At 37.1% G+C, this 24,355-nt stretch overlaps 1 protein-coding gene across 5 annotated transcripts in view; it reads right to left on the bottom strand.

The window, feature by feature from the left end:
- adarb1b (adenosine deaminase RNA specific B1b) overlaps positions 1 to 24,355 on the bottom strand; it is a 131,878-nt gene that overhangs the window by 21,486 nt on the left and 86,037 nt on the right. For 4 of the 5 annotated variants that reach the window (XM_032567435.1, XM_032567437.1, XM_032567434.1 and 1 more), the window contains 2 exons: positions 23,953 to 23,987; positions 2,765 to 2,839 (listed from right to left, as the gene is read on the bottom strand). In XM_032567435.1, the coding sequence (XP_032423326.1) occupies positions 2,765 to 2,792 (28 nt within the window). In that variant the 5' untranslated portion in view covers positions 2,793 to 2,839; positions 23,953 to 23,987. Of the gene's footprint in view, positions 1 to 2,764; positions 2,840 to 23,013; positions 23,253 to 23,952; positions 23,988 to 24,355 lie in introns of those variants that run through there. The other variant, XM_032567433.1, reaches the window with a different exon arrangement.

Raw genomic sequence — 24,355 nt, 5'->3', positions numbered from 1 at the left:
ATTTCACCCTTCATCAGACTTTTGTAGTTTCCTACTTTTAGAGGGCCTATGTTGCAGCAGTCATTTTGCACCACCTAAGCATCATTTCATAGTCACCAGAGAGATTTGTTGTACCTATTTAAACATAGGATAAGTCAAAATAAATTACTATGATCTGCAAATATTCTAATGGTAGGAAATGTGGTAATTTGATTCAATAAATCATTGGTAATTTCACAAATTTTGTTGGTTTGTCTGAGTTAACGTTCTACACAAAGGTTGGTAGCTAATAGTATTTCTTCAATTCTACAGAAAATATATTTGTGGTGTGGTGATGGTAAATAAAATTAAAAAGTCATGTCTGATTCAGACATGTGTCATACTAACACATGAATCAGATATGTGTTAGTATAACAGATATTTGGAGAGACAGAAGGACAAATACCAAAATTGGTTGTCTGTACAAATTTGTTGAAACCAAAACAGTTCCCTGTTATTGTGTCTATAGGACCAGTTAAAAGCCAGTGCTGGTTTAGCTCTGAAACGGTTTTGGTGGAAAAACCCCATGAAAACAAAAAAATATCCAGACAATACCGCACCGATCAGAATGATGCTGGGACCTGGACTCTTGAAATACAGAGTATTTAATCATGTACTACTGTGTTAAATTTGAGGTTTAGCTAATTATGGTACATCTCTTTAACATCTGTATCTATGAGGTGTTGATAGTCAATAAAACAAATTAACATACATTAAGAAACCTCTTGCATGCTGCACAAATACAGTGAAGAAATGACACACAGAACAATCTGGAGCTTCTTTTTCTGTTACCATGGTACACAAAATTATTCAGTTACATACCTCTTACCCACAAATGAAACATTTAATAATTTTGCTTATTGTAACAATGAGATTCTTAATAGCCAGCAGTGGTGAAAAATCACCAACTGAATCAGACATAAAGGAGGTAAAAAACGCATAAAACAAGAGCCATGCATTAAATTATGGCACAGGCATGCAGTTGTTGTCACTGTCATGCTGGAATTTGTGTAATCAGCATTTGTAGACAATATTAATTATAATGGAGAGAGAATATTTAAAATATCCCTTCCAAATTAACTGAGTGAAACAGACATGACTTAATTTTAGGTGTAACTTTCTTGTTGGGGTTTTGTTTTGGTTCATTTCACTAGATAAAAGAGCTTCAAGAGCTCCCCGGGTTGTCACATGAAAGCTAAAACTTTCTTTCTTTTCTTCCTCTGGTGTCCCCTTGGTATTAAAGAAACAGGATTGTGTGAGCGAGGGCTGTGTTTTATCTTCAGATACATCTTTTATGTATATCTGGCAGTAAAAATGTAAGAACCAGGCATCAGAGCCTTTGAAAGGCAACAAAGACAATTTTGTAGCTGCTTATTTCACAACACATCATTCTACAAAGTGAAGACAAAAAGTATGGCATTACAATCAGAGTTTTTCATTCTTATCATGAGCTAGGGTATTGTGACTACAGCTGACTTTAAATGTGTTTGTTGTGGGCATTGCAAACAAAAATGTCTAAAGTTCAATAAAAGACAGAGGAGTATCTGAGGAACCATAGATTTGGAGATTAGCTCTAAGAGTTGGTTAAAGTTGATGTGGCATATTTATGTGTGGATGCTTCAGTCTGAGTGTATTATTTAAGAAGGGGCATAAAATAAACTGTCATTTTGAAAAAAGTACATCCATCTTTCAATTCACGGCCTTTAAGTATTTGGACTTTTTTTCTTACCCGGTTCTAAAATTTGTTAAATCTAATCCTACAAAGTGTGTGTGAAAAATTAATTCTTGCAATTCCCGTCGGACTGAAGTTAAAAAGTGGTATTTTTTCCAGTGATGTAACCATTTTTTTTTATTCTCACTTATAAGGACCAACTTACCATCTTGAATTTGAATGCACAATGCCTCAAACATCTGAGGGAAGTTAATCTTTCACAGTGCAGCCAAAGCTTTTGCACAGTGTTGCACATTAAAAACTGTTTTTGTTGGACATTTATTGGAAGATTTCAGTAGCTGTATAAATTCTACAATGCTAAATACATAACATGGTGCATTTAACTGAGGCTGAAGCAGTATTTAGCTGTGGTAGCATATTTTATTATGCCATTGGAACTTGATGCACGTATGCAATAATGTGACAGGGTAATTATTGTCTAGTATGGTAGAGGGTTGATTATTTGATCTTGTTTTCCAGCCTCAAAACCAGAGGCACCTAGAAGTTAATGAGTTGATTTAGTCAACCTATAATAACACTAATAATCTAGAAATTGCTGATGTTAGAGTTATGTATTAAATAAAATACAACAGATGTAGTTGTGAAGAATCACACAGCATTCAATTATTTCAAGTTATCATGGAGATGGTTATTGTACACTTCAGGATAGATTTAAATATTTTTAGAACCTGGCAAAAAATAGATCATTATATCATGATCAGCTTTAAACATACTTTATTGCTACAACATCTATATTCTCACTCAGATCTAAATAAGCAAGTATTTCCCAACACACTTTTTTTTTTCATTTTCCAAAATATATTTTAAAACTTTATTCTTCAATCATTTTGGTCATTAGACAAATGCTTACAAATTTATTTTTAAAAAGGTAGTATATAGACAACAAAAGATCACACTGATTACGCAACACATAAAAAGAGAAGGATAAACAAGCAGGCAGACAGAAAGGAAGGAAGGAAAGTAAAGGTAAAAAAAAGATGGATGAACAAATGAGAAAAATCAAGATGGACTCACTCATGTTTTCTTCCTCATCCACATCCATGGCGTCAGGTTTGTTTTGACCCGCGAGCAGCCTCGCCCCCGCTGCACCTGAGGATCGGAGGACAGGAAGGCAGACCGTGTAAGCGCAGACGGAGCAACACACAACCACATAAACATATTCAGAGAGCTTGAGTGGCTACAGCAATGATGAATTTTCTCGCTTGACATAGCAGCACACACACACAAAGAAACATGCACAGACTGCACTGTGTAAGGAGCTCCTGATGTAAGCATATAAATATTCAGAGACGGAGAGATATCAAGGTGAGAGAGGGGCCCAGGGCTGACAGGCCTTAATAGCAGGAGCAGTCTATTGTGACTTTAATATCCCTGCGATTAGACCTCATTTCCCACTGCCTGCAGAGAGATATGCAGCTCCTGACATGGCCAAGTCACTCCACTGCTGCACACATGTGACTTAGCCCAAGGTGGAGGGAGCGATTAGAGATCCATTAAGCAACACTTTCAAACCAACATCGAATCAAATGATTTCCTGTAATTGGAAATATTCGCTCCAACTGACAATGACCAGCAAACCTTTGGACTGTATCACTTTTTTAAAACTCCAGAAAAATAATTGGCAGGGATTTGTGAAAAGTTGGTTCTAAATGTACAACTGGGTACCTTCTCAGGAGTCTACATAAAACAAAATTGAAAGCTTCAAATATTACTCCATTTAGACAACACTTTGGTAGACAACAACTTGAGCAGATACTGTATGTCTCATTACATGTTTGGACAACATAAAATCGGAATCAGGACAACAAAGAAGTAAATGTTGCAAGCAGTGATGTAAAGCACCATGTATGAAAGATGTTTTATACTTTCTTTATTCATTCATTAAACCTTTGACAGTTCCTTCATTACATCCTCGGTCAATCCATTCATCCATATTCTCGTCTGTTTGTTCATCCATTTGCTTCTTCCTTTATCTGTCTTGTTTGTTCATACTTTCCATCCTTTGTTCATCTGTACCTTAGTTCCTTTCTTCATCAGTTTATCTGATGTACTTGCAGACACACTGATTAACTTATAAATATTCAAGCTAATATAATTTTGGTTATGTCTACCAAGAATATACATTTCAAAAACCAAAGTCAGTTGCATAAGTGATATCAGTGTCTCATGTTGCCAAAAATAACTGCTCAACTTGGATTGTATTCACTCCCAAAGTATCACAAAAACATCAGAGAACAAAAAAAAAATGTTGTTAAGACCGGGGAAGATGAGCACAATCTCAGGTGTATCAGAAAAAGAAAGTAAAAGTTGCAAAGAGAGAAGAAACCGAAATGAACATCATACAGAGAGCGAGTGAAGGCAGAAAAAAGATGGCACAAGTGATATGGAACAGATTGTGGTGAATCCATTCTCTCTCTTATTCGCCTTCCATCATTGCTCCCATTCCTCAGCCAGACACTTTCTTAAACTAAAGTAAATGGGCTAATTAATCTGAGCTAATGGTGGGTGACAGCAAATATGCTAGCACAATTATCACCCTATTAACGATTCATATTCCAACCCATAATTGAAAATGAAAAGGTGGGGTGAAGGGAGGAAGGGTGGGAGACGGGAGTCATTTTTCTCTGGTAGCAGCAGGCAGGTGCGCTGTGCTTCGGCGCGCTCATTCAGCGACCCAGAACCAAACCTACGCTCGCTTTCCACCGCACACGATGCGGCGCAATTTTCTATTTCCAGACTTTTAATTATTGGTGCTGGTATATGATGAGTAAACAAATTAGAGCTCTTACATGAACACAATACTAAATGTAAAACATGACTGATTTTAGCATGCACTTTTATTCTCATTACTCCTACTGCCCAGTGTGGGCTGTGTAGTCTAATCAGCAGCCAATGAAATGTGTGTCAGTTTTGATTTTCACATTAGACCGTCTTGGTTATAAAAATCTAAAACTGATTCTGAAATCAGCTGCAATCAGAGGCTCAAGTCTCACAAAGAACTGTGTAGTATGGGCGCCTTGAAATTTCAAATGACTACAAACTCCCAAAGGGTAAAGAGATTTGGGAAAGGAGAATTTAAGATTTATTTTTTTTTTACCAGTAACATACATTTTTGAATGGACAAAATGTACGATTATTTTTTTAAAGGGAATATGTCTGAATGCATATTTGTTTGTACCAGCATATAGATAGTTGGATATGAACACACATTAAATACTTATTACAAAATGTTACACTTCAAAAACATCAATGTAACACAAGTTCTGTAGAGTCGCATTAGGAATTCAGTTCCTTCATGAGTTCTTCTGCTTCCAATTATTAAATAAATGTAGATTTCATGTGCAGAAACATTCAGTGTTAGTAATAAGAACTGTAGTAAATCTTTTGCACTTCAAGTTGAAAGGAATGTTCTCAATATCCACATTCTCTCTAGACAGGTGTACCTGAGCCTTGAAAAGTTAAGCTTTGTTTCATAAACTTGCAGGAATGTCCAAACAACAGTGCATGAGCTGGTTACCAAAAAACCAAGGATGTGTTTCGAAATATAATGCAGATAAATCCGGAAAATCAAATTGAATGACTTTTAAATAATTTATTTGCACTATATTGTGTGAAATAACATCTCCAGTGTTGGTCAGTCCAAAGGAAAAAAAACTGTAGACCTGCACATGGCTGGAATTGGCTAAATTAATAAACAGCTTAGTGAGAAGGCAACTATTGTGTGAAAATTGAAGACAATAAAAAAAACAAAACTGTACATTTTCCTCAGATTGAGACTTCATGCGACATCTGACTTAGTGGAGAATCAATTATCATGATAAAGGTGAAGAATAAGCCCAGAGATTAAAGGTAGGACCTGGTCTATGACCTAAAGCAGGGGTGTCGAACTCCAGTCCTCAAGGGCCGGTGTCCTGCAACTTTTAGATGTGCCTCTGCTGCACCACACCTGAATAGAATAATTAGGTCATTAAGGCTCTGGAGAACTGATCTACACAAGGAGGAGGTAATTAAGCAATTTCATTCCAGTGTTTTGTACTTGTGGCACATCTAAAAACTGCAGGACAGCGGCCCTCGAGGACTGGAGTTTGACACCTGTGACCTAAAGAGAGCTCAGACCGCAGTCTTAAAGGTCTGAAGTAGATAAACATTTCTGCTGAACTGTCTGCAAACCTGGTCAAGAAGTACAGGAAATGTTTGACTCCCGTACTTGTAGAAAAAAGCTCTATTCAAATACTTATTTCGTTCAATAAAATGCAAATTAAGTTTTTATTTTAATTTGTAATATTCCCCCACATTTGAGGTTTACCCATGACAGACTTCTCCATTCTTTGTAAGTGGGAAGATTTGACCAATTTATGGTGCATCAAACACTTATTTTTCCCACTGCAGATGGAAGAGACATTGCATGTTTGCATAAGCAGAAAATGTCATACTGTGCAACTGCCCAGCATATGAGCTCTACAGATTTCATGTTACCCTGATATTTATATCAGTTTGATATTAAACCAGTGGTGAAAAATGTCAGTCCTTAAGGCCCAATATTGTGCATCTATCCATCTATTATTTATACACACTCATCCTTGCAGGTGCTGATCTCCAGTAGGACACCAACCCTTAAAGACCGCAGTTTGCTAAAACAATGTCAGGGGGCGCCCTACACACCTAGTGTTTCCAATAGCAGGCTACTGTGGGGCAATATAGTGTAACGTGAGATTAGTTTGATTATTGGAGAGATGTTAAGAGTTGTAGTTGAATCAATTTTATATCAGTTGTTACCAAAAAAACAACAACTCAGTGCCAGGAGGCTTATTTGGTGGTCGAATCTCAATTATACCACTTTTATGTTTGGACATTTATACATTTTTCTACGCAACAAACTTAATTCCTGGTTTTTGCATGGTGTATTTGACAAGAAGTCGAGAGAAATGTCATAGAAATGCAAGGAGGAGTTTAAAAGAGTTTAAAAAGACATGTTTACTTCTGATTTTTGTCATTGTGGATGAAGCAAACAAAACTAATCCAGACATTTGGATACATGTGAATTTCTAAAAGAAATGGTAAACCGAGACAGGATCCCGGACAGATGTTGAAACTGACCATTTCTGGACCTAAATGACAGAAGCGGAGGACTTTAAGTGAGTCGAAACAATCAAAGCAAAGACCTGCCGACTGTCTCCCTCAGCATGAATAAGCGATATAACGTCATCAAGCTGTTGTGGTTTCAGGTAATTCTGAGTGGACGCCAAGGGAGGCAGGGAGGGAGAAAGATGAGAAAGAAGATGAAAAGCCTCAAATTCAATCTGGCATGGTGAGAGGGGCTGAGGGGGAAATAAGGCGTTTTTGATTTGTCTCTCATCCCTCGCCTTGCACTGCGACGGAGCGATAGAGCATAGTTGCTGCGGAGGGAGTGCCAGCAGTGGACGGCTGGGGGGAGGGTGCAGGTGGGCTGGGTGGATGTAAAGGTAAAGGTGAGAGAGGGACAGAGGACAAGAGAGAGAGAAAATGCAATCCTATTCCAAGAAAAAGAGAATCATTATCTCCTTTAGAAGGGAGGGAGATGGAAACGTTTGCCCTTGGCAGGCCAAGCAGTTCGTACTGTAGCAAACAACCTCTCTACGAAGGCAAGTACTGGAAGGTTTCTGAGAAAATTATATTGGAATGTTTTCAAACTAAAAAGGTGTAATGGCGAATAACTGTACTTTTATAAATCAGAAATTAATGTAAAACAGGTACTTGCTGAGTCAACTCCAAGGAAATCAACTCAATGACAATTAAAATGAAGAAAAAGAAAATATCTTGAGGATCACTGTATTTGGTACAATAATCCATTGAGTAAAGAGGATAATGATGAGTCAGTCAAGGATATTTGGGAGTAAAAACGGTTTCCGAATAAAAATCTGAAAACTGTGGCAGGACTTTTGTATTGGACATCTTTGGGTCGATACTCAGTGAAACTACAGCAGAACTTCTTTTAGGGTCACAATCAGATTTCTAGAGATTGAAGTGTTTGCCCATTCTTTACTGCAAAGTACCTAATTCAGAATGTCAATCAGTGACAGTTTTGTCACAGATTCTCAATTAGATTTAGGTCAAGACTTTGACTGGGACATTCTAGCAAAATAATTTGATCTAACCCATTCGAATGTGGCTCCGGTTGTAAATTTCAGGGTAAAAAGGTAAAAACGTCAAAAATGGTGAACTACTTTGGGTCTACAATGTAAATCCCAATAAAGCATACTAAGAAATATGGTTGCATGGAGACAAAGTGTAGAAAAACTAAGGGGTGGGAGTCAATACTTTTGCAATGCTTTGTACTTGCTAATATGCAAACACAAACTTTAAGGTGCCATGAAGGAAAATTCTTTCCAGCAATGCTCATGTCCTCATTTTCTAAGACTGTATTTCTCTTATAATTAAGAGATTTATCTGAAGTCTAAAACTGTATCATCTACTTCTTAAACAAAGGAAATGCCCACATCTGAAGCCAAGTGGTTGTCTGATGGGAAAACATTTATAGTCTAATCTAGCCAGATGTACTATTTGGAAAGAACGCTGTGTCATCAAAATCATTCCTCCCATTTACCAACACATCCATTTATTTCTGACTTTTTGTGCCATAACGGCATTTTACAGGATGGTCACTGTCCTGCTTTTTTCTTGTCTTTGCATTTAACTTATTCGTCTGACCTTTCAGCACAAATGGTAAGAGATGGCTCTAAAAATACATAGGATAGGATCTGCTTTGCTGAGAGAACAGCTTTTTTTAAGACTCCTCTTCTACTGTGTCTGCAGTCTTTCTTCCAAAGGTTACCTGGTGTTTTAATTTGGAGGATACCCAATGAGACTGTGATTTATGATAGATTTGAACATATAAGCCAGTCATTCCACAGAAAACAGACTACAAACGGAAGTAATTAAAAACAACTGCCAACATACCTTACATGTTAAAAAATCTAAGGATATCTAGCAGGTTCCTGTTACTGTGAATAGAAAAATGCAGGCCTTCACAGTAAGAAGAGACTGTACATGTATAACTTTCTTGGTGAAGTGAAAGGAGGGAACGGTTGCTACGTATATACACCAGGTCTTGATGCTTAATTCCAATTTTTTTTTTTTTTACATAAATCCAATTCTTTGTGAATGGTTTATGACCCCAAGCGACCCACGTGAAGAAAAATTCTTCCCACTAACAATCATATCCAAGATTTGATATCGATATGTGGAGATTTTTTAGAAAAACTGAATACTTTTTGGTGATGTCATATTTCTTCACATGACTGAATACAATGAATGTGGCTTGGAATATAATATTTTTTCATGACTGGGTGTGTGTTGTCATGTTTGGTTTTTGTTCATTAATAATGTAGATATAAACACCCATCTCACCATGTCGTCTTTTATTCATTTCACTAAAATAATACGTTTCGTAGTTGTGCTGTGACTCCCTTTTAATCTCTGACAGACACACACAGAGCAACGCTGCCTCCGTTGTTACGATGAATAATTGATGACTGTTGGTGGCAGAAAGGCTGTTACATTTCACTGTTACTGAGTGGCTGTGTTCCAATGAATAAAATGCTTAAATCACACTAATGAATACATGTAATGTTAAATAAGACGTATCACTTGACCACTTGACTAATGAACGTAAAGAAATCATGACCCCTAATGAAGCCAAAATAACTGAGCAATGTCCTGTTAGTAAGTATCTATTTAGGTACCATAACTGTATATCCTTACATCAAAACTATAAGATTTAAGAAAATTATTTCACAGTATAGCATAAAGCAGCGTCTAAATGTTCCCAAGTGGTACATGAACTAATGCACTGTTGGTGTAAAATATCCATTTAATTCCTTCAACAATTGTGTTTAAATGAAGACAGAACCATGAAACTTGAAGTTTCTTGGAAGCTTTATATTCATAATCTTGTATCAAACACATTGTAATACTTTAGTCTTTCATAAATCATTGGATATCATTAATATAAGAAATATTTGGCTTCAGTAATAAAATCCATTCAATGGCTATAATGATAAAGTACTGATGGGTTACAGCCTTCAATTACACCTTTATGGTGTATGAATTACACCTATATTGTATATGAACTCAATCACTAGTTTACTAAAAAAATCTCAACTTTAATAAAGGTTGCACTAAAAACCTTGGCTTTTTATTTCTCTCCTACTATTTGTACAGTTCATTACTGGCTGAAAATGTTTTGTCCCATTTGTGGTGGAATTTATTTTGTATAAGGTTTGTTGAATACAGTTAACCTTTGCTGCAGAGAAAGTTTCCAAAGCAGTATATAAAAAAAGCCAAAGGTTACATAGATGAATGGGATTTGAAGAAAAATAAAAGGAGAAATGTTATCTACAGTATTACAAAACACTTTTCAAAGTCATTGTTTTGAAAATGTCGAACAAGATCCAAAGAATTTGACACTTGACTTTTAGCAACCCAATGATGAAAAGTATTTTTGCAGCAAAAGTGTGTTTCAATTTTTAGTTCATTTAGTTTTGAATGATTTATTCAAGCTGAATAGAGACTATCTGCTTCTGGCCTTCAACGTGAGCAGAAAACCTGTTGAGTTTCTTAAAGCAAATGACTGATAGTAAGATAAATAATATTTATAGTAAATATTATAATATATTCATGTGTATAAATTATTATAGATTGCAATGAAAAAGTATTTTTCCCTTAACAGATTTATCAGACCAATAAATAAATAAATAAATAAAAAATGCAGTTTTTAGATGGTCACTTCATTCATTAAAGGATAATAGTTTTTCTAACTGGCCTGTTTGAAAAGAACAAATTGAATGTTCTAGAGTGGCCTAGTCAAACCTCAGAGGGTACCGTGAATAAAAAGGTGAAATAAACTGGTTGCATGAGGTTGCAAAACTTTACCATTTCTTTAAATGCCCTTTTGATTGTATTTGATTCATTCTGATTTCTAACCAGTTTATCTTGTTTTTGCTTTACAAGTTATAAATTATTCTCCTAAATTTGATACCAATCATTTTTAATTTAACATTATTATTGTATTAATTACCTGTTCCCCTAAAACTTTCCAGTTTGAAGGGAAGTACAAAGGTATAACTGAGAATTAAAAAAGTTTTATATTAACTTTCTATAAAAATAACCGAAAGCCCAAATTCAGTAATGTTGATGTTAAGCTAAATCGCTAGGATATGTATAGGTTTAAAAAGTATTAAGACTGTAATACCTTCTTATTTAAAACAACAACAACAACCTTCTTATGAAAAATTGATCAAATATAAAGAACTAGAGCAGCAGGAGCAGAGAGGTGTGGAAAAAAGCAGAGAATCAACCTTTTACTGTGTTCCAGCCTTTTTATATGTGACAGTCAGTCATTCATCATCATGGAGTGCTGATGGTGGAAGTAAAGAAAGGTGGCAAAAAAACAGAGCCAGAGTATCAATATGAATTTTTTATTTGATGGATTTTACGGAGGACTGCATTTCAGAAGGCTGGCGGAGTCAAGGTTCACAGAAAAAAATGAAGGCAGGGGAAGATTGAGAGGCCAGGTAATAAAGGCCAGGAAAGAGATAATAGTGTCCCTGGATATAAAGAACAAACACAGTTTTTGGAGCTTTGCAGCACAGCCAACCATACAGCTGTATTTTAAGTTCTGTGTTTGATTGATTTTCCTTCTAAACCTGCTCACACATTTCCACTACGGCAAAGTAAAAACAAGTTTGAGGTATGTTTTGGAAAATAAATATCAAATATTAACGATAAAACATTGTCTTACCGTTGGACTTAGGCCCTACTGGTTTGGCAGCCTTGATTTTTCCCAGGGAACGATCCAACAAGGTATGAGCAACCTTCTTTTTGAACATTTTTTTATATCTGTTTTGGCAGTAATGTTCAAATACAATCAACTTCAAGTTTCAGCAAAGACAGTCCACTGGGATCTGGACAACACTCAATCTTTTCAGAACACTCAATAACCTCCAAAACAGAGTAACGCGAAAAGAAAACATGCCAACAGAATGATGTGCACAGTATCAGTATAGTTCAGTATTTGTGGTTGACCTCTTTGCGGACGTTTCTGTGGAACATTGGCAGATTTGCAGATGTTTTCTCAAAGGCATATCTAAAATATTTTTCTTAAAAAATAAATACAGCTTGTGAACGTAACACTTAGGCTCAATGCTAGTTGACACACCTTTGGCTGGCGTTTACAATGCAGTCGACCCAGGAGCAACGTTTATTTCCTTGGTGCTGATTGGCTGTACCCTGTGCAGAGATAAGGAAGGCTGTGGATGTTACCTTCAGAGGAAGATAGTTTCAAATGTAAAACTTATAGGCATCCTCCTTCACAGCAGGAATAGCAGCATAGGTTTTGCTTTACAGAAATGCAATATCTTCTAATTTCCTTGGGGGTACAATCAATCACCGCCAAGGAGAATGAATGGCACTTCTGGATTGGCTACTTTTCTACAGCCATCCAATTGTGTGTCAAAATAATTAGGCATTATAATTCCCCAAACTGCACTTTCATTGAAATATTTTAGATATGGTCTAAGAAAAACAGGCTTATTGTCCGCGAATAACTCTGAGTTACGTCCCACTGAAAGATCCACAGATACTGAACCATGAATAGGCGGAAGTTCATTGTAGTCTGAAATGCAACTGAAAAATGAACATTTCTAATGTATCTAAACACATAAAATTGTAATTTATTATAGTCTAATATCTGCTGTTTAACTAGAATACCAAATAACCTCAAATTTTACTGTCATACATTAAAATACCATCTTCTTCTCATGCATTATTGTTTTTAGACCAAACATTTCTTTGTGCCATCAACCCATTACTTCTCCTACTTCACACATTCTTAGCCGCTCTCTGTCTTGCCTGCTTATATGTTCTTTCAACAATTTAACAAAAACACACACATGCAAGCACACAGGCTTCTTAAACTGGCTTCGGGTGGGGTCATAAATCACCAGAGTGAGTAGCAATGATCCCCTCTAGCATCTGCAGGGCTGTGGTAGGGCATTCAGCTCGACTGCTGGACCAAAGAGGAAAGTGTAGCTAAATGGTTGCTGCAGCTTCCAGTGTCCATCAAGGCAAAAAGGATGCAGTTATGCTTCTGATGACTGTCAAACATTATTTAGATGGAAAAATAAATAAATTGATTAGCATCGTACTAAACCCCAAACATACACATAAACATTTTTAGCCTCTTTGTCTCATTTTTAAAGTTCCTGGAATTTTGTTTGACAGAAACTTCTCAACATATTAATCCAATTAGATAAAAAAAAACATTACAGCAGTTCTTTTCTTTGACTGATTTAGGTCCAAACTCTTAAAGCTCAATTTCACACTTATTTTATCAGACTAAACACAACATGAGGTCGTACATATTTGCTTTTAACACAGATGTTATTACAACGGGCCAACACTGGAAGAGGGGTTCATGTACATGAGGTAGTTACCAAAAACATCTACCTCCAAGGAAACCAGTGGTAAACATCTGCTCTAAAGGCTTTATATGGTCCGTTTCCAGCTGAGTGGCTGCACACAGTGCAGAGCCTGACACATGGTAAAATGAATGCCAGCAGAATGAGGAAAGTGTTGCTTTTTGGTATAAAACTATTTTAGGGAAAGATTGTATAGCTTGTTGAGTAATCTATGATTATGTACATATTTGTTAACGATTTATTCTTGGTTTTTATGCCCAGTAAAACTTTAATGGATCTGAAATCGTAACTTTTTAAGTTTTGCACAGTACTTTGAAACTGGTAACTGGCCAGTGCCGGTGTTTTATGACAGATTTCTGGCCTTTTCCTACCAACTGAGCAGTCTATCTGAGAGTCTTTGCTGACCATCTCTTTATGACCGCAGTGTACCCATCTTCCAAAAGCTGCTTCCAGCAGGTTAATGCGCCATGTAAAAAGTTCAAGCCATCTCAAACTCGGTTTGTTGATCTCAATTTAATAGAGCTCCTTCGGGATGTTGTGGAACAGGACATTCACAACAAATTGCCCTAAATCTGCAGCAACTACTTGACACTCTAATGTCAATTTGGACCCAAGAACAAAGGTTTCCTTGGCACCATGTTGAATCAATGCCATGAGGAACTAAAGCATTTCTATAGGAATTGGGTACTAGCAAGGTGTACATCAAAAGGTGGCTGGTAAATCCAGACCTAATAGAAAAAGCCTAAACTTGAGCAAAGAACCTATTTTAATTTGATGCTTATATCACATGCATGCTATCATAAAGACATATTTGTGCCCATCGATTTGTTAAATCTATAAAATATACCAAATATAAATTTCTTTTGATAAAAATAAAGTACAATTTTAGCACCATTGAGGTAACAGCTGAAAACTTTGGGTACAGTCAATGATCAACTAAAGAATGATGTATTTCTCATAATTTCTCAAAGAATTGATTTTAAGATACTGCTTACCCTCTACTTGTTTACTTAAGTAATTTTCATAGTAGTACTGTAAAACAAACAATCATTCAATAATTAAAAATCAATCATATTAGTTAAAAAAAGGTGATATTAATTTTTTAGTTCTGAATTAAGTGAGAAAAGTGGCACTTTGGTACTTTAATCTCTGTTTATATTAATAATACCAATGCTCTCTCTGTCTAAAAGGCAAAAGTTTTAAACTGGCAAAAGTAGAGAATCAGTGTAACAAGAGAAGGAAGAGATCGAACAAGAACGAGAGACTGAAATGAGCAATCGAAGATGAGGTAGAGGAGGAGATGAAAGAGGAAGAAAAGTGGGCAAGGGAAAGGGAAAGAAACTGGACAGAGACAAATAGCCAGGGGAAATGGCTGTTGCAGGAGAGCCCACCTGTGAGACAACCCTCTCAGTGGCTCTAACACAGACTGATAGGCCCACCAGGCAGCCACCTCTACCCAATCCATTTCATTTCTGTCCGATTTTTCCTTCACTCCCAAAACAAAATTCCCTTTTCCGATTCCCATCAGGTCTGATCCAACCACCAAGATGCTCAAACCTGTTAGGAATAACTCTGATTCAATATTAACTAATTTCTCCCATCCTAACTTTTAACAGCCACTCAATATTTAAGGCTGCAGCAACATAGAGTGGATAATTTAAAGACTTTCAGTAATTGTTTTCTCAAAGCGGCAGAAATGTTCGCTTAAAAGACAAAAAACAGACCCAGAAATTAAAAAAAGATTAATTTACTGGAAACTAAAAGCAAAAGCGGGCGTAAACTAAAGCTAGGAAAATGTATGATTAAAGACACACGGCTCATTGTTACTGCCGATGTATGCAGTGGGATAAGTGAGTGCCACTGTCGCTGCCCTACAATCCCATTACTTTCCCCAATAAGGCTCTGGCAGGCCTGTGATTACAGAGAGAAGAAGAATCTTAATAGAAATAGGATCGGGTCTTTTTGTTTTTTGTGTGAAGCGAGGAGCTTTGCACCATCCTCCAGCCTCCTGGTTCCCGAGGAGATGTCTACAGGCACGGAGCAGGTAATGCCGCCTAATGGAGTACACGTGTGGGCAGCAGTGGCCTAATGGAGAGGGGTCCTGGCACCAAGAAGGAGCGCCTGTCGTCCAACCAGATTGAAACTGATGGGCCAAAGTGAAGGGGCTGCAGAATACCCTCACACACACTTTCACCCAACATGGCTGTCCCAGCCTCATCAGATACACTTACACATGAGCACACACACACGTTCGCAACTCACCTCCGAGTCCATTATTCAATTTGGCCCTTCTAATGACCGGTGAATTAGACTGCCAGAAGTGATTTGCCTTCGGAGCCCCGCTGCTGGATGTCCATACTTCCCTCCACTCTGCATATTAAGAGGCAGCTACTCAGACGATGACAGCCAATGAGGCTCTTCCAATCAGGGGGATTTATAGCGTCGGATGGGAAAGTTATCTGACCCAATGAGCTCTTAATAAAAATGGACTTCAAGTTTTACACTCAGGATCCCCATGAGTTAGCATTAATATCCATGGTATTCATTGTTTAGCTGAGTGAATCCAAAAATCAAACCTCTCCATAACAATTAGTACAGTCTAATGTGATAATGGACAATGATGGATACAAAAACCCTTTATTGTCATTGGATGGCAATATGGGACTTACTTAGTCACTTACAAGTGACTGTGTCCAGAGAGAGATGGATGTCGCCTGTTTCAAGTGGGGTCAACAGGTAAAAAATAACAACTTGTGAAAAAAATTGTTGATGGGAATAAAGCAAAGAGTAGACATATGGAAACTTGTCAAATTTAATGACAAAAGGAAACACTTTCCTTCTGTTTACACACAATAGATCCACAAGAGTCAATAATGAAATTACTTGTTTTTTGCCTCATGGCAAATTAGAGAATTAATCTAACAACCACCAATAATGTCTCGAATTTCAGATCCAATTGGATATACAATCTGAGTATGTGAAGGAACTGGCCAACCACACCATTTCTAAATTACATGTCGACTTCAGTCACGATAAAAACATGATCTAAAATATTTAAATGAAGAAAGAAAAAACAGAAAGCTAACCATGTGAAGCTTATGTTTTCTGGTTATTTGGTGCATTCAGGGCCGGTCCTTGTTACACCACCCAAAGTATCTGTCATCCATGTTCTCTCATGAAAAACTGCCCTATTCTTCTTCATAGATTCCTTAGGTCCAGGCTTCAGGTTTGATAATAATACAACTCCTCTACTTCTGCTTTCTTCCATCTTTTCAAGGTTGTTGGGTGGCTGCCTCTCCTCTTTTCACTAGGTGCTGTAAAATCTATTTGACAGCTCTGATTTATGACACAGCATAGGCACCGGGTGCCTGTGGGGAAAAGAGTGTACGTTTCAGTGTGTCTGGAAATGAGCGAATTTTCGGATGTGTGAGCGTGCTTGGCCCACGGAGGGCCACCGACGACGCTGTGCTCAATGTTCAGAGCTGCAAACCGAGCTCACAGGTTGGAGGCTCCTGAGAGCTCACATGTTCATGGAAGAAAACAGCCCAGTGTGAGTCCTGCATCAGCGTGAAGGCATCAACAACAGCAGAACATGCTTATGGAGACAGAGGACAGCAGGAAAGTCACTCTGTACCAACAGCAGGATTGTTTTGTTTAAAATTGGGTTGCAGTTACAGCTGTTGAATATTTTAGTATTTGAGTACTCTACTGATTAATCTATAATTGATGAAGCAGTCAGACATTTGTCTGGAAGCCTCTCTTCAGGGACTATGAAGTCTTCTGTGTACATTATACATGTAGATATAATATACAGTCTTACCGTTTGTCTACAAGAGTTAAAGACACTGTTCAGTTGAGTTATGGTCTAAGGCATTGATTTTAACAAACTTAAATTCTGCTAAATCCACATACTTTGAAACTAGGGATCCACAATATCAAAACATTAATTTGGGATCAATCTATTGCAACTAATCTATTACAATTAACCCATTTTTGCTGACTTGTGACTACTTTTTCCATCATACAAAGACACTTAAAATACACACCTGGTAAAGACAAATCAAGTTAGTACTCAGCACTGGTCTTGAGACCACATTTTCAAAGTCTAGGTTTTGTCCAGACAATCTTTTTACTCTGTGTTGGCTTGCCAACATTGCTTTCCTGCATTTTTTCCTCTTTTACCACCCTAGTGTACAACAAAGTACAAAAACCAAGAAGTTAAGAATCATCCAAAAAATTACTCTAAAGTGTTGTTAAGCAATCTACAGGAAAGTAAGTCATGGTTTGAAAGCTGTGGACCCAATCACACCAATGTCCTCTGTCCTTCTGTTCTCCTTGATTTGATGTCCATGGAGCCTTACACCTACCATCGTTTATCACATCCAAGGCCTGGTGAAATGATCCTGACTGCATTGACTTCCACATGTTTGTGTGTACCCATGTGTGAGGGGGGCGGAGGTCCGAAAGTAAAATGCCGCAAAGCTGTGGATGAATCCATGTAAAATTTTTGTGCGGGGCTGCGACTGCAGACGGCGTTGTGCAGGAGCTGAATTTCACACCTCGTGGCCTTTCTGCTGTCAAACAGATGAGGTGGAATTGATGGACAGTTGGGACAGGGCATGGAGGGAGACCTCAGTCGGAGGGAAAAGGTTGTGACAGACGACAAAGAGGTGAATGGAAAGAAGATGGAGTAGTGGTTTAGCTCCTTCTCTGCAGAGCGTATTATAAAGTGTGCATAATAAAAGGCAAAACAATCTCATATTTATGAAATCTCAAATCTCTGCAGAGATTTGTAACCTCTCACAGTCAGCTAAACAAACCTCAGCGGTTTGAAGGATCCCACAACAGAGTAGAGCTTTTTTCCCCCTGCGACAGTCCGTCATAGTCATTAGCAGCATGCTAATCAAAGCTAATTACATTGAGACAGGCAGACACAACTCATTTCTTATTATGACAGAGTGCCGCTGTGTTTGCAGTACTCAGCCAGGCACTGCTTCTAATCATCTGCTCTTTTTCTGATCTAATACAAATGAATGGGACTGTGTTTTCTATTTGGATTCATCTGCTGTGGATGTCAGACGTTAATCTAAGCTGTTCAAGGCCGGCTAATCAATTTAAAGAAAATAACAATAATAAATGTGAGGCATTCAGAAAAACCATTCAGTAATTTACAAATATCTTGAAAAAATACAGGAACAAGTGAAAATGAAGCTACAAAAAAAAATAAAAAATCTTGCATGAAAAGTATTGCCCCTCACAGCGATGGATTTGAAGCGTCAGGCGGTAGAGAGCCCCCTCCCACACTATTCAAGTTGCAAAAGCTCATTTTAGAGATTTTGCTGGCGAGGCAGAAAAGGCCTCTGTTCCCCATTTTCCATTTTTCATATACGGCCCATTGGAAAGCATTGTCTGCAAGTGTCATGGTTTGGCACATTTATGAGAGATGCACCAGGGATATGCTTAAGTTGAGTCTTTTGAAAGTCACTCTGCGCTATATGTTAATTCACTGAGAGCTAAATTCCAATCCTTCACATAGAAACAGGTTTATACATCATTCAGTTTATATCCAAAGACTGGAATTGAGTAATAGCTGAGAGTTATGTCAATAATTTTCAGCTATGTTAATAAAAGATACAAATTCAAATATCTAAAATATCAACACTTAACCTTGGCTCAATACACTGTTTTTAAAAAGTGACCTAAATCCAGATTTTACTGCTTATAAATAACTAAATTTTCTTCTATTTTTTTCCAATTGATACCTAGAACATTTACTGTAGTAAGGCAAACATGCAAAACCCTTTTTAAAAGGAAACATCCTTATCCAACAACAAATACGACTAGTGTATTTGTTTAATTAAAGTATTGCATGCTTGGTTTATTTATTGCTGAGTAGGTGAAAGGACACTATTTTGGTCACTACTTTGGCCCATGTGACAAAATGTTCGGATGCTCCTGCAATATACAGTTATGGTAAAATAATTACGATAAAATAAAACATTTACTTACTCTTATGGGCTCTTAAAATATTAAATCCAACTTGAACTTGAAACCATATAAGCTATGATCCAATAACTTATAGAATCACTTTTAGCTGCAAATCTCTGTCTTTATCAGGCTCTCACAATGTTGTGGAGGAGTTTTGGCTTAGATTTTGCTTCAGTCACAAAAACTAGATATACAGTATATGAGGATATGTTTGTGCACAGCTCCTTTATTCCCACCAGAACATTTAAATCATTTTAAGCTCTGGATTTCGGTGCTTGACATTAGTATGAGGTTTTCCTGCTGATATTCAGAGTCTGTTGCTTGGTCTGATTGGGTCAGACGTCTGTACTTTGGTCTCATATGTCCAAAAGATATTTTTTCTGAAGTCCTGTGGTTGCAAACCTAAGCTCTGTTCCCACATTTGTTCCCTTCTTTTTCCAAGTTTTGCAGCCTAATTCTACTCTCATCAACTTCACCATTTATAACATGCTGAGACCTGTAGAGTTTAAAATCAGCTATCTTTATATTGCACAGTTTGACCGTAGGGTGAATATACCAGGATGTCCACTATTTGACAGATTCTCAATTGTCACAACTTGTTTTCCACTTATGGATAATCTCTTTCACTGTTTCATGAACTTGAACTTACTATTATAACCCTTCCCTGACTGACAGGCAAGTAATAAACTCTTCACAAGGTAATTGCTGATGTCTTTCATACTTAGTATCACTCATACAATACCTGACTCCAGTCTTCATAAACTGTATGCTTTTTTATTGCTTTTACTGATGTAGATACGTTTTAGACAAAAAATATACAGGAAAGATTTTTCTGTCTTGATTTTGATAATTTGCTGTGTATAAAAAGCAAATTATCTATATCATTTTCTATATAATCAATTTACACCTTTTGTGGGCTACACTTTCTGTTCTTGCAATTGATAGGAATTTAAATATTGTTTATATATTTCTGTATTAGTTTTGTCTTGTTCTTTTTTCTTTAGCTATTTTTGTTTAATTTTGTTTGGTTGATTTTGTTCAGCAAAGTCTGTTGTTTTTTTTTACTAGTGTATGGAAAGGTTAAAATCACCTAAATAAATAAATAAATAACAATTTTAAGAATATAATACCGATACACTGTTAAAATCTATTGCTTTATCTCATTTGACTTTAAATTATTTGAATTAGCTGCAATATTGAATATACTAAAGTTAAATTATAAACTAAAGTTACGAGACTTTAACAGCTCGTCATAGATTAAACCCAAACATCAGATTAAAAGTTAAAAGAAATATCCTTTCAAGCCAGGATATCCTGTTTTTTGAGGCTAGAATTTGTCTGCCTGCTTGGCTTCTTAAAATTGCAGTTAGTTGTTTTATAGTTTTTAAACCACTTTCTACTTTCACCATTTTTTGGCTTATTAAAGAATAACAGGATGGAATTTACAGTTGAAATTAAAGAACCCAAAACTAAAAGCGGGTGTGCTTTGTTTCAACGTGACTGCGTAGAGTGACATGCAATAATTACGGCCTGAAGGTCTCGGTCTTTTTCATGTCGCTGTCATAAAACATGGAAGACAGAAATGTCTGAACAGGGAAGAGCCAGTGTTCATGTCTCTTTTTCCCTGAGGTGTGCTGATTAGTGAGCCGACAGCTTTATATTTAAACAACCACAATTTTCCACAGGAAATGATTGTCATCGTCCACAAAATAACGTAATTTGGAAGTGAGGTAGACGTTTTGGAATAATCTGTGATACACAAGCAGCTTTGGTGGGAACATTTTGAGAACATTTCCAGATTATAAAGAGAAATCGACATAAGGAATTTTCAGATTTAGTTTGAAATGATCAGTGATTCAGCAACAAACAAAAAACCTCCAGGAACTCAAGAACCCAGGAATTCACTAAAGAGCTGAAATTGAAGAAAGCTAAAGCAGAGTAAGAGTCAGGCCAGACTCCTTCTCCTCCTGCTTCGTCATCGCTTCTCTCCGGCGAAAAGTGCAAATTTCCTTCCTAGGTGATAAGAGTGGGAGAATAAAAGAGGCGGGAAACAGAGCTGGGTAATACTGATAGACATATTCACTCTGAGCGAGCAGACCTGGAGTTTTTAAATCAAAGGATAAAAAAAATGCTCCCTCAGCAGAGGTGGGCTTAGTTGGATGAATGGACTTGACGGCGGAGGTGAGGCGGTGGTACGGAGGAGGTTGGCGGATGTCAAAGCAAGTGGCTGAGACATGGCTAATGCTGCCGCTGAGCTGTGGCCACCTGAGTAATTACTACCTTCTCTGTTTGGTTAATCCCCCGGAGCGGAGCAGCAAACTCAGGAGAGAAACGCTCCGAGCGCTGAAGGGCTCTCGTCATTCAACTTCAATTATGATGAGCCGCGTCCCGCCTCGCTCAGAGAGACACGGATGGGAAGGAAGACAAAGAAAACAGCTCTCTGGAGTCTCTTCAAGCAAAAAAAGGAGATGATCTTGATATTTTAGAGTTCACTCTAGTAATTGAACTCATTTATTGCCTTATATTTAACATACTGACATTTAATCAATTTGTTTTCTCTGGAAAAGAAAGTGGTTTATTGGAATGTTTTATGCAGTAGACAAAAACTAAACAAAAAAGTTTGCACATTGTATTCTCTAGTTAGATACTGCTGTTGCGTCTGGAAGAACTGCAGAGACGTTTCTCCTCTCCTCACTTTTAGCAACTTTTCATTAAATTTTACAGAAAATTTTATGTCTAACTGTTAGAAAAAAATACCTGCAGAATGACCTATTTCTGTAGGTCTTTGTAAAGGTTTTATACAGACACTGTTGGCTTTGTATTTTGCTTCCACGCAAACAGATTTCCTTGTAATCATAAAAGTGGCTTTGATGGAAAGTTCTTTAGACTATGTTGATCTATTAATATCTTTTGACTGAAAGTAATTTTTAGATGGTCCAGTCAAGGTTGAGATGTTTATATGATAAATAATCTAAAGAATTGGATAATGGAAGAGAGGTCTTGCAACCTCAAAGACTAAGATATCGACATCATAGATAAGAAGGTCAAAGCAGCTTTGGAAACATGCAAGAAGCTGAACAGCAATTATAGGTTTAATAGAAGCCTACAAATTTTTTTTTATAAAAATGGTTGACAAAAGTATACAAATTAATACTTTTTCCAAATCAGATACTCCCTTTATATTGTTTTATTGAATTTGTAGAGGTGTCGGTCTCATTTCCCGTCAAAACAATCTAATTGGTGGGATAAGGATTTCAAATGCAAATCTGCAAAGGGTATGAATAACTTTTAAAGTCATTACAGGAAGAAAAAAAATTTCCCACCCAAACTTCTTATTGTACCTGTATATAACAAAGCTGTAGATTTCTACGGAGATCCTTTCAGCCCATCAAAGATAATTCAAACTTTGAACTTCAAACATATAAAAAACAAGACAAATTTTGGTCACGTTACCCGTTTTGTAGAGAAGATGCCGTTTGCCATGGATATAAAAGGAAAATTTTGATTTTACTAAAGAAAATGCAAATGTTTTAAAATTTTTATATTATCAACATGCCTTTTTTTCCCAAAATTATTCAAACTTGGAAAAGGACTAAATCAAACTAACTACGTACACAGATTGACAGAAATTCACCTGTTTAGGATAAACTTTGCTGTAAACATGCACCCAAAAAAATCTAAAATAAATGTAATATCCTGGACTCAGCAAGCAGTCATAAAGTCAAAGAAACAACGTAGAACCACTTGTTTCAAAGCTGCAAACACCTGTTTGCATCTCAGCATCAGAAAAGGCGACAGAACTTCAACTCTTAGGGTTACCTTTGCGTTCAGAGCGCTTCTTCCGCCTCCTCTTAAACTTGCGTCGGATCAGGCAGTAATAGGAGCCCAGGCTGTGCACATCGTTGGTAAAAAGGGCCATGCTTTCGAGCTCCACAATATTCTCTAAAATCAACTAAACCGCTATGAAGGAATAAGGTAAAACTTGAGCTGGAATCAGCCTACCAGTCCTGCACCTCTGACAGCCAATGCTATCACACTTCAACCTCTGAGTAAAGTCATGCAACAGACATGCTCAACTCCACAACACCTGCAGCGTTTCTTTGTTTCTACCCTCATACCCAAACTGTCTCTCCATCCCTCCCTCTCTCTCCTCCTCCTCCGGCTGCTTCTCTCCTCTGTTGACTTCATGGCTGCCCTATCAGAAGCCAGAGAGGGGAGGCACTGGAGTAGAGTGGGATTGAGAAGGAGGAGACTGGCTGAGAGGAGAGACTGGTAGGAATTAACACATGTTGGAATGGAAGCTTGAATCATCGGATATTTCCATCCATCCATCGGATTTTTGCCAAAAAAAACCCCAACTAACTAATTTAATCAGTTTTTTGGGTAGTTTACACACAAATGCAACTAAGATCCTTTAATTATGCTCCTGCTCTATAACATGCTGTAGTTAAAGAGAAAGCAGTACACACACCCATACAGAGAGCTCAACAATGGACAGTCACTCAACCTGGTTAGATGATAAGTAATTTTATTTTCTTTTTTTATCTACATGAACTCTTATTCCCTAAGAAGTGTAAAAGTTGCCAAAACACTGGCCTCTGCAAAGAAATACTCTGCTTCCCTCTAGTGGTCTTATGATGCAATTGCATTTTAAAACTAAATGTTGCTCTTTGCATGTCAAATTTTATAACACAGCTCTCAATAAAATTGTTGTTGGGTTATAAATGTGTTCGGGATGAATAAAAAAATGCCACTGACCTTTGATCTTGCAGAAAGTCTGTGACTGGAAAAACCTGTTGGAGACAAAGAGAAAAACATATTTTCCAGGTAAATACTCAGCAGGATTTTTGGCAGAGTGAGACATCTTTGTCATTGGAACACAAAGTCATCACATTTTCACAGATGTGCTGGACCAGAAAAAAGACATACAGAATCCAGGAGATTTATAAATAATCTGCAGCTAAATGAACGAATACAGATTTTTTTATATATATATATAATTATCAGCACCACAACAACAGACAATATAACTGAAGCAACCTTGAATTAATTTTTTACTTTACTGAGTTGATCCTTCCTCCATGACTTATTGTGACTTTCTGTTCTACCAATTTGCTAAACTCTACTGGACCTTAAACCAGTAATGTGTGTTTTGGTCAGA

This window comes from Xiphophorus hellerii, chromosome 7 (genome assembly GCF_003331165.1).
Source record: "Xiphophorus hellerii strain 12219 chromosome 7, Xiphophorus_hellerii-4.1, whole genome shotgun sequence".
In the NCBI taxonomy this organism is placed as follows: domain Eukaryota; kingdom Metazoa; phylum Chordata; class Actinopteri; order Cyprinodontiformes; family Poeciliidae; genus Xiphophorus; species Xiphophorus hellerii.
The sequence above is the reverse complement of the archived record's forward strand: the minus strand, read 5'-3'. Positions and strand labels throughout refer to the sequence as shown.